Source organism: Anolis sagrei, chromosome 2, assembly GCF_037176765.1.
Source record: "Anolis sagrei isolate rAnoSag1 chromosome 2, rAnoSag1.mat, whole genome shotgun sequence".
NCBI lineage: Eukaryota > Metazoa > Chordata > Lepidosauria > Squamata > Dactyloidae > Anolis > Anolis sagrei.
The window spans coordinates 95,786,105-95,804,237 of NC_090022.1; the positions used below are offsets into that span (position 1 = coordinate 95,786,105).

At 38.5% G+C, this 18,133-nt stretch overlaps 1 protein-coding gene across 7 annotated transcripts in view; it reads left to right on the forward strand.

Annotated features, from left to right (window-relative positions):
* Positions 1-18,133, forward strand: part of ARHGAP26 (Rho GTPase activating protein 26) — a 284,817-nt gene that overhangs the window by 59,597 nt on the left and 207,087 nt on the right. For all 7 annotated transcript variants that reach the window (XM_067463701.1, XM_060765179.2, XM_060765184.2 and 4 more), the window contains exons 2-3: positions 15,765-15,860; positions 17,392-17,453. In XM_067463701.1, coding sequence (XP_067319802.1) covers positions 15,765-15,860; positions 17,392-17,453 — 158 coding nt within the window. The remainder of the gene's footprint in view (positions 1-15,764; positions 15,861-17,391; positions 17,454-18,133) is intronic.

Here is an 18,133-nt window from a genome sequence, read left to right on the forward strand (position 1 = left end):
TGTAAGTTGTTCTGAGAGCAATTTGTTAGAGTAATAATATTACAGAGGCCAATAACACCATCCACAACATCAGATGGGCATTTAGGCAAGCAGTGTCCCTTTATAATCTACATTGGACAGACAGCAGTATGTAAGAAAATTAATGGACATAACGCTGACTTTAGAAATGGCCATAGCCCAAAACTAGTTGCAGAACATTTTAGCTTTCCTGAACACACAGTAAGATATTTAAAGGTTGTAGTCCATGAACAAGGAAATTATGAAGGAAAACTAGAAAGGAAAACAGCTGAATCAAATAATATTTACAAATTCCAGACCATTAATAAAGATGTGAAAGACAATGGCTTCATAACATACTACTTATATTACTACAAGACTCCTTGCTACTGCACATATACCAGGGGCGTTCATTAAAGATTTCCACTGACCCACTTCCTGTAGACTGAGAGCAATGAAACTTGGCACAGTTATTGGTCCTTCTCTACATAGGTGCCATCTAGGGACTCACACTTCTTCCATTTTTTAAGCAACTCTAAATGCCTTGCTTGTAGAAGTTGACAGGTTGCTCCAAAGCCACAATGTGACTTCAGAAATCAGAGTCTTATGATATGCCTGCCCTTCAAAAATAACGTCATTGTTGGAAAGAGGTGGAAGTCTGATGGTGCGAGGTCAGGTGAATAAGGGGGATGTGGTAGAATTCCAAAGCCACAGGAGTATGCTTCTGTTTGGGCAACATATGAGTTGTGAACTGGGGCATTGTCTTGCAGAAGGTGGTGAGCATGCCATGTCTCTTGGTTTTGATGGCCTCCTGCAATTTCTGCAGCAGTGAAGTATAGTATGCCCCAGTGATCATGGTACCCTTTGCTAGGAAATCTATCAATACCACTTTGTGCTGGTCCCGAAATACTTTGAGCATGATTTTGCCTGCAGAGATTTGGGCATGTGCTTCTTTGGAGGTGGTGAGTCTTGATGCTTCCAATGCACGAACTGGACTTTAGTCTCAGGAACACAGTAATGGGCCCAACTTTCAACCTGTGGGATCAGTCTGTTGAAAAAGTTCTCCTGGTTTCCATGGCACATTGTCAATAGAGGCTGAGAGCATTCAACTTGTTCCTGCTTCTGGAAAGGTGTGAGCAGCCAGGGGATCCAGCGAGTGGATACCTTATGTATGGAAAAATGGTCTTGGGTGATTTTTTCCATGCACTCCACACTAATCTTGACATTTTGGGTGGCAAATGGTTATGTAGCGATTTTCCAAAATGGCAACCTCCACTTACTGGATGGTGTGTTCATCAGTAGCAAATTGGGGCCACCTTGGAATTGGAGCTATTCCCACCGAAGTCCGACCACATTGGAATTGATGCCAGTTCTTGACTACATCGTATGATGGGGAATCATCACCATAAACTTCTTTCATCTCCTCCAACGTCTCCTTTGGAGTGTGGTCTTTCAAGTAAAGGACATGGATGACTGCTCTGTATTCCGCTGGGTCCATTATCAAACCTCACACCACTTCAGCACCTGTAAAATCAAGACCGTTACCAGTTCTGAGTTATAAATTGACACGTAACCCATAGAGACTTATATTATTACACATGTGCAGTTTCAGCGCCCTGTGATAAATAGAAGTAGGTCAGGGGAAATCTTTAATGAACGCCCCTTGTAACAATGGAACCTTCTCAGAGTTTTGAACACAGGAACTTTTTGGTAAGCAGTTTTATTGCTTTCACACATTAACACTAACTGACCAGTGAAAGACCTGTTTCACTTTGCCCAAGACTGAAGGCAAGGGTCATGATCTGCACCATTATGGATCCTATTGCATTCTATCCCACTTCTACAAAGGCATAAATATCCTTTATAACCCGAGACTTCAACTTCACTGTGTTCAGCACCTAAAGAAGTGGGTTTTTAGCCACAAAGGTAAAGGTAAAGGTTTTCCCCCGACATTAAGTCTAGTTGTGTTCGACTCTGGGTGGTGGTACTCATCTCCATTTCTAAGCCGAAGAGTTGGCATTGTCCGTAGACACCTCCAAGGTCATGTGGCTGGCATGACTGCATGGAGCGCCGTCCGCAAAAGCTCATAATAAAATGAAAATCAATTAGTCTTAAAGGTAGTGAAACATCCACTTTTCTATCCTACTCCCATCCTTCTTTTTTTTTTTTACCTTTCTAATGGTGACTGAAGTATTCTGAGCACAGCTCATGTATAGTTCATAAGAAAAAATTGCTTGTTCAAAGTTTATGATTGATTTACTTTGATTGTGATTTTCCCACATGGCAGGGGGTTGGAATAGATGGCCCATGTGGTCTCTACCAACTCTATTATTCTATGATTCTATGATTTAGGGTGACATTTAGCAACTATAAATAGCAAAATTTCATCCCCATTCGAGGGAGTGGAAATAATGGAGTGTATATCTGGTCTTTGATCTACTGCATTGGCTTCCAATAGACTTCTGAGCTTACATCACAAGCATGTTTTGAATGGAGATTGCTGTTGTTTCTTTGTTGTATTTCCATTATCTATCGATGAAACTAAACAGAAGGCCAAGCTATGGTGAGTTACTATGGGCTTAAGAAGGCTGAAAGAACATAGAAATAACTAGTAGTAAGATAATTCTCTCACAGTAATCTTTGGGGGCACAAAGAATATCTTTGTCATCAGATGATCTTTGACAACTTGCTTTGAAGCAATGCAGTTGATTTTGGTGAGGATAGAGGTCACAAGGAAGGCACGGTCATCAAATGCAATTACCTAGTAATAGCAACAACAGTGTGTAATGTGGGTAGTCTGCCTCTCTGCTGCTTTCCAAAATAAGCACCAGTCTGTTTGATCCTTCAACCAACTATTCGTAATCTGGTAGAAGTATATTGCTGATTTGAAGAAATGTATTATCAATTTGTTGATATAAAAGTTTTTGCTATTTATAGTAACTGAATGTAATAAACACAGTTATGTACATTTAGTCATAAAAAAGGAATAAATATTCTATATACTAATAGTAAAGTAAAAAAGGAAAAAGTCACATCTATTGTTTCAGAAAATCTATTATAATTAAGATAGAAAAATATAAAAGAACCTTGACTTTGTTACACAGCTTCTAAAATGCTATCATGTGGTGACTTGTGCAAGAACTTTCTCTCTCTCTCTCTCTCTTTATATATATATATATATATATATATATAGAGAGAGAGAGAGAGAGAGAGACCACTTATACAAACAGCCCCCATGTTTTCAACAATAAAATCCAGTATTTACAGCACATAGCCCAGCACAAACAATTTTTTCACACAAAAACATCTAAAGGGAAAGAATAATTGAAAAAATACAGAAAAAATCTGCATCTCAAAGACTAGGGCGAAAGCATTAGATACTATTGATTCTTGTATTTAGTAATGAGCTAAGCAAATGTTTATATTTCTCCTTTACAGCTTGTACAGCAGTAAGAACATGAGACAAGTTAGTATACGAGGCATTTGCATCTTTGTCTTCTATATAGATGCCTGTGTTTACCAAGCACTAAGTGTCTTTCAGCTCTTCTTTCCGTAACAGGCCTGGAAACTAGAGAAACTAGGGAAAAATGGGAAAGTGTGTGATTTGTTCTGATAGCTGGAGATAGAGTGAACACAAACTACTCTCAAACTATTTACATTTTTGAAAATGTCAATGGAGATGCCCATCCAGTATTGTGTAGCTCAGTCTATACATTACCAACCACAATTTCCCTTAAATTCTCTGTCTTTAAAATTTCAGAATGCTGTGTTGTGCAATGTGCATATACTGGACTAGGGAAGGGCAGTGGCAGTAGCAAGAAGCGAGCAGTCCCTGACACAACTTCTGCTGGCGGTCTTGATCCCTACAGGCAGAATGGGGCAATAGGGAGCCCAGGTTTACATCAAATACTCTGTCCCCATCCATGTTTATTAGCAAGTGTGGCTCACTGCATATTATATGTTGTGCGTCTAGTAAGCCCTGAGCTTGAGTTGAATTAGGAGATCCACTTCCATTAGAATGGCAGTATTTGACAGGTATAATTTATCAATACGTGCAATATATTTGTGTAATATGTATAAATTGTGGATAGCTTGAAACTATATCTGCTATATAGGTAATGTTGGAGGATACTAAAAGCTTCTGACTATGTTCTACCTGTATTTCTCCTTCAGTATTGATACACAGGGGAAATTACTGAAGGAGCTCATTTAATCAGTGAAATGTGTTAAGGTTTTGAGTGTTTTCTAGAGGGAGAAACCAGTGTCTTACTCAATTTCTTTTTGAAGCCATAGAGAAAATTCTCTTCTGTAGCTGTTTTCCCTAGCACTTTACAGGAAGGAACAGACCAAGAGAAAGTGATTTCTTTCTTGAGCGGCTGTTCTTTTGCTGTGGTCAGTGTATATCCTCCCTTCTCTTTCCCCTCTTAATAAAAAGGGAGTTTCTCTTGATAGAGAACATTGTCTTTGGGCAGTTTCATTATATTGTTTTAAAACTACTGTAATTATTATTAATAGTACTGCTTGTCATAATGTATACAACCCTTTCCCATGGGATTTTTATGTTGACTTTTTCTTGTCTAACATTGATGCTTTAAGTCTGTTTTTCTCAGTTCTGTGCTTGATGATGACGTTAAAAACTCCTGTCATACACGAATTGTTTTGCAAGAAGGAACATTCAAAATGCAGTAGAGGAATGTGCTCACTTATCTTGTTTTATATATCTTTAAAAAAAACTATAATTTTATTTTTGTTTGTGGCACACACATTTTTAAGAGTGATACACGGTTTTTTAATTATCTATGGCAGTGATGGCCAACCTTTGGTCCACTAGGTGTTTTGGACTTCAACTCTCAGAAATCTCAGCCATCTTACCAGCTGTTAGGAATCATGGGAGCTGAGGTCCAAAACACCTGGAGTACCAATGGTTGGGAACCACTGATCTATGGAATCAAAGGCTTTGGTACAATTAATAAAGTATTCTCATACTTTATGTTTTCAATGCATGTTTTCAACATGACCTTTAATGCCTCTTCCATTCTTGAACCCAGCTTGGACAAATGACATTTCTTAACCCATTTATGGGAGAAACCTTTGTTGTAGAATTTTAGCATCACTTTGTTTGCATGGTAAATTAATGTACTTAGCCTGTGGTTACTGCAATCTCTGGTTTCCCCTTTCTTGGGGGTTGGAATGTATATTGTGCATTTCCAATATTGTGAATCATTGTTTTGTTTTCCATATTTGGTTACAGATTTTAATCAGAACTAGAGTAGATACTGTCTCAGGAGCTTGAAACAGCTTTCTTGGTATTCCATATGTGATGATTTATTTCTCACAAGTGCTCTGAATGAAACTTCCACTTCACCTTCTAAAATTAAAGGATAATGGTAAAATGATTCTTCCTTCGATGAATCTGTAATCCATTCATCTTTTTTATATAATCCTAACTGTATTGTTTTCATTTTTTATTATTTGTACTTGATCATGTAATGTATTCCCTGCTGGTCATAGAGCACCCCCAGTCTTGATTTAAATTTCCCTTAGATTCCTCAGATCTTGTGGAAATGGTCTCTTGTTTTTTTCTTTTTTGTTGCTGTGTTCTCTTTCTTTGCACTGGTTATTATATGCTCAAATTACTCTTGTAATTTGTATTTAGAGTTCTGAGTCTCTGTCACCTTTTACTTTTGCTTCTCATCTGTCCTTATCTGCTTGAAGAGTTTCATCTGTCATTCTTTGAGGATTCTCTTCCCTTTGGCACCCCTCCCTGACAATGTCCCTGGCTTCAGTCCATTGTTATTTTGGGTCCAGGCCAATTCAGCTTAGTAGTGAACATTTATTTTGAAAATCTATAGGTATGCATGGGGAAAAGACTCTACTTGAGGAAAGCAAGGGTGTACTATGCTTTTGATACTTACATATTTCCTAATGGTCATTCTAAATACCTTAATAAGGCTGATAAACAATTCCCTTCTATTTTCTGCTAGCACATCTGAAGGAAGGAATGGATGAGCATGGTTCCTGTCTGAAGTTAAACAATGATTAGCCAGGAATCCAGGTACCCTATATACTCATGGATAGGTCTAGAAAGTTTTAGAAAAAAATTAACTACAAATATCTAGGTAGATTTATCCACAGGTCAGTGTGAGTACTGTGTCTTAACTTTTATAAAGAAAGGAATAATCCATTCTCTTAAGTAAAGTGACAACAGACGAGAGTTTAGTTTATCTCAGGAGCATCTTAAAGAAGCACAGACCCTCTCTACTCTTTCCATTATGGTGCGATTTTGGGTCTTTTTGAATGCCTGGGTGGGGATAGTGATGGCCAGAGACAACTGGCCCCCAAGGCAGCTTCAATGCTTTCCCCTTTTTACTGAATTATCCATGAGTTATATTAAAATCCATCATTTTGGCCCCAGAACCTGCCTTTGATTTAAACATGCCGTGGACTCACACAAGAGGATATACAGTATATTATGATATGCAAACCTAGTTTTTCTCCGTTTTCATACATTTCTTTTTTTAAAAAATCAGGAAGTAAATATGTGGAAATGTTTTTGGAAGTAAAGATGTGGAAACTAAGAAAATGCAGAAGTAGTTTTTAGTTTACAATAAATTACACCAAAAGGAGAGAATGTAGCAGAGTTGCTTTCTTTCCTATCATCCTTTTGGGAAATGTAATCTCTGTCCTGCAGAGTATCCATTTTTAAAAATGAAAATAACTACTACCCAAATATTGAGTGAAACAATTCTGTTAGGAACTTTAGCTTTGTATCGCTACAATATATTATTCTTACCAGAGTATGAATTCCACTTAGCCAAAGAAATCTACTAGGCAGCCTTTGGCAAGTCATACACTTATCAGTCTAAGAAGAAGGCAGTGGCATGCCTTTTCTGAACAAACCTTGCCAAAAAAAAAAAAAAATCCCACAGTTCTATTACAGGGTCACCAGAAGTCAGAGTCAACTTGAAGGATCAAGGAAATGGTGAGACCACTGCTTAGCAAGGATGATAAAATAATAACAGATCACAGAACTGTTCAATACCAATTTGGTTTAACTCCTCCCCTCAAGAGGACTGTGTGTACAAAGAATTGTCATCAATGACTTGATTCAAACTGAAAGGAGGTCTTAAATGGAGTGCCACAGGGTTCAGATCTAGGGCCATTACTCTTTAATAGGCCCCAGTAGCTGCTGTTTGCAGGTCTTAAAGAAAATCCACATGACCACACACATTGCATATAATGTCACTTCCAGTTTGGTTTGCCTGGTTCCCATATGGCATTCAGAGAGTCTGTGCAGAAAAATTCCTCATGCGTCAGCTGTGGAATGGCTTTCCCTTGAAGACTCATCAGAATCCAAGATTGGCCACTTTCTGGAAGATCTGAAAAATAGAACAACGGGATATATATATTTTTCATCTGACATTTAATTATCAAATGACACTAGCTATCATTCCTAGGTGTTTTTTTTATAGAAAACGTTTTAAAAATGTCTTCATGCCTGAAGAACTTGGAAACTTTCTGTATTGTTTTGTTTTTATGGTGTTCTGGGAAGGGAGCACTGCAGCCAGGAATTAAAGGGAACGGTTGGCATTTGTAAGGATGTGTTTTCTGGCATGAGATGACAACTGGCTACTAGACTTCATTGTTTAATTAACAGTTATGGCAGACTTTGCCGTCTGTTTGTTTTCATTGTAGATCTAAATATCTGTCTCATCTGAAGTTTTAGTTGACACCCTAACTGATGCTTAGACGGTGTAATTGAAAACAACATGTTTGTTTTGAGTTTATATATTGGTTCATGTTTCTGTGTGGAAATTCCCTTCACAACCCCAGTGAGCATTCCTTTGGATATCATTCCTTAAATTGTCTCCTTCCTGTCACTAAGCTAATACGTGTTCCTGCCATAGACATGTCCTTTGTTGTGGAGCCAGCTGAATACTGTAAGAGATTAATATGGAAAGAAATATTTCTGCTGGGATCTTTCTAAGTGTGCAGTCTGAGGCCTGAAATGACACAGTTTTCTATTTGTCTGTTCTGTCTTTTATCAGGGTTTCTCCCTTGATTTCCATTTTTTCTCTTTTTTCTTTCATGTATATTCTTTAGGAATAGTCCAGTTAGTCTAAAAATGAGCATGTACTATGTAGGAAGGTGTGTATTGAATGCTTGCTGAAAATGTTGGCATTAAATCAGATTTTTATGCTCTTCCATTGTTTGCAGGGCCATTCCTGAAACATTCCTTTTAACTTTTTCTCCAGCTGGCTTGTCATTCCTTACCAAGTAGCTGCTTTCATTAGTTTCTTTCCAAATGGTGACTTCCTGTTATTGGAAATAGAAGGCCTGACAGATTGCGGATTGTGTTGTGAATGTGATACGATCGTACATCTGCGTAACTAGTAAGATTTCCTGTATGGTTGTGTGATAAACCAAATCTAGAGTGAGGACAATAATGTTTCATAGGGAAGGTAGTTCCAGTTGCATGTGCCTGTTTTATGGAGCCACTGTGGTGCAATAGATTGAGCCTTGAGGTATGACTCTAGAGACCAAGGTTCAAATCTCTGCTTAGCTGTGGAAATGCATTGAGTGGCCTTGATCAAGTCACACTTTCCCAGCCTCAGAGGAAGGCAGTGACAAAACCCCTCAGAACAAATTTTGTAAAGAAAATCCCATGATATGTTTGGCACAGTCTGGAAACTGCTTGAAGGCACATAACAAGAATGCGTGTTCTTTTCAGAAGCAAAACCCTTCACAAACTTGTGATTTCTTTTGCATCTTTCACAATCAGTGAAAGAAAACTTAAATCAAGAGTATTCTGAGCATTTTATTAAAGGGAATATGCTACTAGGCAGTCTGGAAATTGGGGAGGCCTGGGATTTTTTTCTCAAATGCAAGGAAAGCTCTCCCTTCAATGCCTAATGTAGTTGCCAGTGTGTCCTATAGAAAGGCGTTGTTGCTTGCCATCTAGTGGGGGAAGAAGATAATTCCTGTCCTGCTCATGACAGATGGAATGAATTGCTAGAGCCACGTCAGGATGAGTGTTAAGATCCAAAACACTTCTGATATTTCCTCCAGAGATTGGCACGCACTGTCATTATGGTGTTATTAATCATAGTTCTGGGCTAAAACGGTAGTTCCAGTGTTTCTGTTTTGTTCCATTCTGCAAGCACGACTGAGTCTAGGAAGTTAACTTTTTTTGTCACCCCAACTGTTCATGTTACTTTGGTTTTGTTTTTAGTTAAAGTTTCAAACCTAAATGTATACAGCATGTCCCAAAAATTTATACACTCTTTAACAGCAAATGGAGCTCTGAAAATTATTTGAAGGCTATGTAAATCTGTTGATATGGAGAAATGCATTATTTAATAATAAATCAATAATTATTTAATCAGACTTAGAAAATTCCTTTTAAATTATGATGTTATTTAAGGTATTCAAATTGTCATCTCTGCCCTGTAATGGATCGCTCATATTGTGTTGAAGCGTAGAGTTGCAAACGTCACTTAAAGTTTCTCTTGTAATTATGTGACACTCCTCTACGATTGAAATATTTTATGTTCTACATGTTTTTTAAAAGTGCAAAAAAAAAAAAAAAAAAGCTTGTACAATGTAACCCCCATTTCCATGGAGGAAAAGTTCCCTGTCCTTAGGTGTATAGGATATACTGTGGACAATAGTGGACCCTATTGAAAAGAAGGCTTTCCATCCCAAGAATAACAGAGTTGTAGTGATGAGACTAGAGACTGCCTAGAGATACATCTTTTATTGGATGTGGTTAAAGAAAATCATGACTATTAATCCCGCGGATACAGCGGGCCCTGATCTACATTTTTGGGAGGACACTTAGTATATGTGGAGGCTCCGTTGTTTGGGTGGATTTAAATGTGTACAGATTGGGTATCTCTTATCCAAAATGCTTGGGACCAGAAGTGTTTTGAATTTTAAAATTATTTTGGATTTTGGAATACTTGCATTTGCATATACATGGATAATCTGGAGATGAGACCTAAATCAAAACCTAGCATTCATGTATGCCTCATATAATCCTAACACAAATGGCTTGAAGGTGATTCTGTATACAATATTTTAAATATTTTTGTGCATAAAACTAAGTATGAAACAAAGTACACTGAACTATCAAAAAGCAAAGGTGTCACTATTTCAGCTACTATGGACAATTTTGGGATTTCAAGTTTTTCAAATTTTGGAATTATAGATGTGGGATGCCAAACCTGCATTAGATTATTTTTCTGTGCCACTAGACTAGTGACCAGCATGCCAGAATCTTTGTGTTGTTTAGCAGTTTTGTTTCTGTAATTGCCTGGGTAGAAATGTTACTTTCCATTGTAATGGGTGCTGTTAAGCAGAGTTGCTTCTTGCTCTTGACTTTTGAAATGTATTTCTTTGATTCACTTGATGACTTTGACAGATTACCAGGTTTTACACTGGTGGGTCACCTTTTCTTTTCTCTGATGGAATGGGATCCTTCTCTGCAACTGACAGGACTGAATGGTGGTATGGTTAATGCATTTAGACTGGGAATTCATAACACATACTGCAGTCAGACCATCTTGTAGTGTGTGTGAGTACAAAAAAAGTAAAGAGTAGCAGAACACTCTGCAAACAAACTCAGTGGCAAGAGGTCAGTGTACAGCTTACAGCAAAAGGAAATGACTCCTTATGTAATTAACATTTGGTTCCTTTATTATTAATAGAATGACAGAAAGCTGGCATGGCTTCTGAGTAGCTAGGTTAAACTCCAAATCCTCCTGAGCCCTTCCATTTTCGAAAAGGGTTTTAGTTTTTTTCTTTTGACAAACACAACATGGAAGTGGGCCTTGTTTGCAAAAGAAAACCTTTTGGAAGGCTTGGGGATTATCTGACTTGGTTTATTAAGTGGATTAGGGAGTTCCACTCCAATTAGGTTTGTTGGGATAACATCTGGTAAGAACAGAAGATCCAGTGTTTGAAGGGTTATTTCTGGAGTGACTCTTAAGTCATTTTATTGAAGTGATTTTTGGACAGCTTCTGCTGGCTTTTATCCCACACACGGACTACAGCTTTCTCAGCTGTAGTAACCCAGAGGAGGAACGTGCTCTTTTGAGATAGGAAAGGTTAGAGATTATACAATCAATCAATCAATCAATCAAATAATGAAAATATTTTCACAGGTCCACTTCTGCACTCCTAAGGGTTGTTTGCCATTTTTTTCTGGAAATTTCAATTGAAGAATGAACTGGGATTGACAGTATGGTAGCCTACTGTGTTTTGTCAGTCTTGTTTTATACTTTATCAGCATGGTTTACCCCTGCTTTTTATGCTCCTGAACCAGAAAAATGCCATGTTAGGCCATCAGGGCCAGCTAATCACTTCTCAACAAAGGATTCCCCCAGACAGGAAGCAGCCAAGCCTTGAAGCTGCAAGACCATTCGGTGCATAATTTGTGGTAGTGATCAATTGCAGCATTCACACTTGCCTGAAGCTGATAAGCATTTTTTCTTCACCCTGCACATTTCACAGATATATAAACCCCACTTGCCTAGTTTCCAACAAGCCTCACAACCTTTGAGGATGCCTGCCCTAGATGTGGGCAAGACGTCAGGGGAGAATGCTTCTGGAACATGGACATACATCCTGGAAAACTCACAGAAACCTATCATTCTTTTCATCTTCAGAAGTCAAATCGGATCATTAAAGCTTTGCTTGGTTGATTTCATCACTTAGGTGCTGCTGTTTGCATTGTAAAATGTTTCTTGCTTCCATACTTTGTATCTTAAAATCTAAATTGTGGCTCCAAAGTGGTGGACTTATTGAGATAATGGGTTTTGGTGGGGAAGGAATGGAGGCTGAACCCGTTCATTGGAGTACCTTTGTCTGGAGTGCAGGACCAATGGGAACCTGGCTTTTTTCTGGAGAAGATTCTAATATATTCCCTTTGCAAGATGCATCAAGAGGTTGGACATACGAAACTATGGTTTCTTTCACTGACAAGGCACTTTGGTGGTATTTTTCAGAATAAAAAATGGATATATGATTATATAGTGTGTTTGGATGCTCAGCTTGAACACTGAATGTTATGCCTAAAAAGAAAGGGCTTTAGGCCAATATCTTAGTTGCACTGATTTCAGTTGATAACATCAGACAACTCTGAGGATGATTTGTTAGCAAGGCAACTGAAGTTCGAAAGTAAGGCGTGAACTTGATGAATTTCCCCCTCTCTCTTCACTCATTACACATTGAATCCCAACTCTAGTGAAAGTGTGTTTGGCTGGTAATTTATTTTGCTGTAGCTTTCATCAATCTTCAGCCATCTCCTTCCTTTTCTTACTTTGCAGTGACAATAGAGTGAGGTTTCTTTAAAAGTCCTCCACCCCTTTCTTCTCCTTTGTCTCCATGAGTGCTGTATAAGAATATGGGATGTGTTCTGCTGGATCAGGCTAAAGACTTGTCCAGCATTGTGATCTGCCACTGACTGATTTTGTATGGGAAGTCCACAAGGAGGAACACAATTGTATCCTCACACTTGTGCCCTCACTCCCCCCCCCCCCCAGCCAAAGACATGTCCAGCATTGTGTTCGCAAAGTGATTTACTGGTCACCTACAGGAAGTCCAGGAGGAGGACATGAACACAATTGTATCCTCTCACTTGTGCCTCACAGTCACAGATACAGAGAGGCATATTGCTTTCCTTGTTGTTGTCTGCATTTAAGTCATTTCCAACACATGGCAACCATATGGCAAACCAGCCACTGGGTTATTTGGCAGAATTTGTTCACAGAGGGTTTGCCCGAGCCTTCCTATGAGCCTGAGAGAGTGTGACTTGCCCAAGGTCACCCAGTAGGTTTCCAAGGCTGAGCAGGGTCAAATCCTGGTCCCTCTGTATCCTAGTCCAAGACTAGTTAATAAAGGAGGATGGGTATGGATAATTGCAAATATATGTATGGAGAATGAAATATGGGGTTATCTATTGTTTTTCTATAGGTGCCTGTGGTGTTTGTTTTGTGCCTGTCTCTGTAATCATTCCAGGAAGCCTCATTGTGAATTATGCACCATTTCAGTACTGATATTAAAAGAACATTCTTATCTTTATCACACTGGGGTCATGCGGAACGTGTGAACTATTTTGCTTTCATTTTTTAAAAAGTTATATAAAAGTAATAAAGGGGAATGATAGCGATCTAGATGGGTAAGGCAAGGTTATAGTTGTTCTTTAAAACAAATAAAGGCAAACTGTGTGCTATGGTTATTGCAGTGCTGCACTTTTTGCCCTCACCCTCCACCTTCCATTTCTTTTGGAGAGGCCTTTGGTTTTGTCCCTTTGCACGTAAAATCACAAACTTACTGTTACAACTGTATGTGTGTTTTTAAACAACCAAATATTATTTCTGTATGGAAATTGAAACATTTGTCTTATTCGGTTCACTTCCAGAAGAACAGATTTGTGTGTGTGTGTGTGTGTGTGTGCACGCGCGCGCGTGTGTGATTTGTGCTCATCTGGTGGAAAGTGCAGAACACAAGCCAGGTTTAATTATTTCAGGAACTCTTTCAAACTGCAATATTATAGTACTGTGATTCCATATGATGGAATTCTGGGGTTTGTAGAATCATAGAATAATAAAGTTGGAAGGAGACCACATGGGACATCTACTTCAACTCAACAGAACTCAAACCAGTCCTCTGGTGAAGGATAGAAACAAATGAAGCCAAAAGCAAACCCTATCTGCACAATCAAAATACCGCTGACAGATGACCATTCAGCCTCTGTTTAAAAGTTTCCAAGGAAGGAGTTTCCACCACACTCCGAGGCACTGAGTTCCACTGTTGAACAGCTCGTACGGTCAGGAGGTTCTTCCTAAAGTTCAGGTGGAATCTCCTTTCTTGCATTTTGAATCCATTGCTCCTAGTCCTATTTCTAAGGGCAGCAGAAAACAAGTCTGCTGCCCTTTGGTAGTTTGGTCAAAAGTGCCCGAAGAACATGAAGGCCCCGTCTCCCTATCACCAATCCCAGGATTCGATAAGGTGTTGTTGTGACAGATAAAATGGATTCATAGCAGTGTAACTGTGATGTGTGAAAAAGCCCCAGGCTTTCCTGCAAAATATCTCCTCGAACCCTTGGAGAGCAATCACAATGTTGAATTAGATCACTGGATCTTTATGTTCTATGTTGGTTGGATTCACATCAACTAGAACTTCTAGCTGAAGGATGTTTCTATCAGAGCTTGGAAAAGTTACTTTTTAAAAGATTTCTACTCCTACAAAGTTCTGACTTGTCCAATACAGAAGACATATTCTTCACTGATAGCAGCTAAATTAACAGAGGATATTAGCGTCTTATCTTCGGTGGTTTATTTTTTTATTAAATTCTTATTGATTTTGCATTATAAAATAGACATTGACATATAAAAGGCGTGTAAAACAAACATCTGACAGACTGTAGACATTTTTACATACAAACCATCCAAAAAGTGACCCCGTAACCCACCACCACCCCACATATAACACCCACCCCTGTCCCTATGTCTAAAACCGACTTCTGTGGTTTATGACAAGGTTTTGAGTTTGTGCGCATATATATGTGTAACTATGGAGAGAGATAAAGAGAGAATATAGAAATCTGCAAAGCTAAATTGTTTTTTTTTTTTTAGAAAATATTTTTCAAATTCTGTTACAATATCCTTGTTATAGTATTTATATTTGAGTAGAAATATCTTCAGTTTAACCTGGAAACTATTTCTATTGTTGGAAAATACATAAATAAAAGGGCTGCTTTGCAAATTATATATTTTATTTATTCAATGCCTAAAATGGCTAGGAGCTTTGCCAAGGGTATTCACAAGGCCCTGCTTGTAGACCTAGCCTAGTAACTAAATGCAATGTATTGTTAATGATGAGTTACACAAATCTAATGTTGTTATTATATGGAGATACATTGTACTGAATTGCTAAGGACAAATCTTTAAGTGAATATGAATAGTATACAACTTGAGATATAGAAGCAAGCTTTTTAGATTGCTCTCCTTCAGAAGAGAAATTCCATGAATGATTTGTATACAGCAGTTACTTGTCATGTTTCAGAAATATAATAGATCATTCAACTAAAATAAGTGGCCCAACATAATCTACAGATTGGGATGTTTATAATAATTACAGAAAAATATTTGAATGTAAATGTATGCATGTTATTTTAATACAAACTTCAGTAAACTAGGAGACAATAATAAACAACTGTAATACATAAAGGAAATAATGTTGTGATTTAAGATCATACATATATTGTCACAATTGAGCAGTTATTTAAGTTTTGCTTTTCAAAGCAGAATTCCATTCCCAAAATTGTAAGGTTTGTTCCTTACATTTTATTCCTGCAGCAGCACCAGTCCATTCAACCTGCCTTCAGTGTATGTACCTCTGAATTGCCTGTTGACCTATGGCAAGTGGTATAGGGTTTTCTTAGGCAAAGAATCCTCAAAACTGGTTTTACCAGTTCCCTCCTCTGAAATATAGCATACAACACACGGTATTTGTTGGTGGTCTTCCATCCAAGTACTAACTAGGGATGGCCCTGTTTGCCATCCAAGATCAGACAGGATTTGGAGAGTATTTAAGCATACTATGGACTTCAAAGTTTCTTATTATTTGTTGAGATGCCCCTCACCACTATCCACCAAACATATCTGAAGGGAAGGAGACTACATTTGAATTAGTAAGAAGTTATATTCTAGTGATATGTTGTTCAGTATTTAATATCACTATCCAACTCTATTTTTTGGCAGATCTGTCTTCAGCAAAACGGAAGTTTGCAGATTCCTTGAATGATTTTAAGTTTCGATGTATAGGTGATGCTGAAACGGATGATGAAATATGTATAGGTAAGTGTGTAGGCTTCAATAACCCCCTGTGGAGCTTGATGCAGATTGTCTATTTCAGTTGTTTAAGTAGGAGGAATTCTCATTAGTGCAATGTGCAAAATGCCACCTACAGTGGTCCAGCAGATATGACTCTGTAAATTATTAGTCAGATTTTGCAGATGGTTGATGGAAAGGTTTCGTTCTCCCTCAGAGATGACTTAGAACCACACACACTTTTGCTTCATCTATTTAGATCATTTTCTTTGGACTGTGAATGATTTAGTCTTGAAGATTAAGTCCATAATTAAAAGTGTGGGGTGTAATGTTCTATGTTTTCTGTTGACTGTTGGATTCCCATCAAAGAAAATCAGAAATGGAAATGAAGAATTGAGTAATATTTACTTTGTACCTCAACCAAAATTATCTGTGGCCTGGCCACTAGGTCTTTCTAGCTTTTGAAAGGACTGTGTAGCAGAACTATCTATTCTGTATGCTTATAGATAAGGAGGCAAGGAATCATGTTGAAGAAACATGGTTTACCGTAAAAATACTATGAACATTTTATGAGGATCAACACAGTTCTGTCATTTATTTAAATCCTGCTTTTCTTCTTCTTCCGTTCTTTTGTAACCACAGAAAGCCTGAGATTTAAAGTAACGACAGAAGAAAGCAGTCAGCTGCCCTATTGGGTTGTTGTGTGTTTTCTGGGCTGTATGGCCACGTTCCAGAAGCATTCTTTCCTGATGTTCGCCTGCATCTATGACAGAGATCCTCAGAGGTATGCAACCTCTGAGGATGCCTGTGTAGATGCAGGCGAAACGTCAGGAGACAATGCTCCAGGAACATGGCCATACAACCCAGAAAACATACAAAAACCCAGTGATTCCAGCCATGAAAGCCTTCGACAATACAGCTGTCCAATTAGTCATTATTAAAACCATTCCTCCCAAACATTGAAAAGTAGCAATGAGGGCTACTGGTGTAGACTAGACACAGCAGAATGTGTGCACAACATACATAGAATCATAGAATCATAGAATTGAAGTGTTGGAAGAGACCTCATGGGCCATCCAGTCCAACCCCCTGCCAAGAAGCAGGAATATTGCATTCAAATCACCCCTGACAGATGGCCATCCAGCCTCTGTTTAAAAGCTTCCAAAGAAGGAGCCTCCACCACACTCCGGGGCAGAGAGTTCCACTGCTGAACGGCTCTCACAGTCAGGAAGTTCTTCCTAATGTTCAGATGGAATCTCCTCTCTTGTAGTTTGAAGCCATTGTTCCGCGTCCTAGTCTCCAAGGAAGCAGAAAACAAGCTTGCTCCCTCCTCCCTGTGGCTTCCTCTCATATATTTATACATGGCTATCATACTGCAGAGAGTCATTTGCAATTCCCCATGTATTTTAAAGCACAGCTAAACATGTTTTCTAGCAATTTTTTGGAGGGGAAAGGGGGTTGGAGGTGCATGGGTGGATGGAGTAAGCAATCTATCTCTTAGAAAAAATAAAACCCTCAGTGTAGCCTATCTGGTAATTTTCTTTTTCTTTTCATCTAGCAAAATCCCTGCAAGAGTTTGCTGCTGTTCTTAGAAACCTAGAAGACGAGCGCATACGCATGGTATGAACTTCTAAGAGCGCAAGTCTTTTTATGTATGGCATTTTGGGGGAGAGCAAAAAGGCCATTGATAATGAACCTTGGGGGTTGTTGGTTACTGCTGTGCAAGGAAGGGATGTAGAAAATAACAAAAAAAAAACCCACCCCAGATCTCATCTAGGTGAAAATAAAAGGTGTGCATTTTTATTTTGGTACAGATAACTTTGGATATGTATGTGTATTATGCTTGGGAAATGAGTTTTCTTTTTGCTAATTATATATGATGTCAAATGGATATACCCTGGTCATGGGAAGAAGACTGTGTGTAATTTCACTGCTATTCTTGCCTGCTTTGGCTCATGGCTGTAGTATAGCCAACAGCCAGAATTGTCAGCTTTTGTGCCTCTAAAAGAATGGCAATATTCATCCTTGGAAAGTAAGTCTTGGCAGCAGAACAGGAATAGTAAGCCATGATGAACTGCCTACTGCTGAATCCAGTTGGTCTTGCACTCAAGAGAACAAAGACCCTATTGTGTGGACAAGAATGTTTATACATTTTTGGTCTTAGTTGGAGTAAAATTTCCCTGATAGTGTTAAATGCAGATGTTGTAGAGTTGGGTGAAATGTGCTGATTGTGTCTACATTTTCCACCTTCATGATCTGCTTCTAATAACTCAGCAACAGATGCCAGTGCCACCCACACA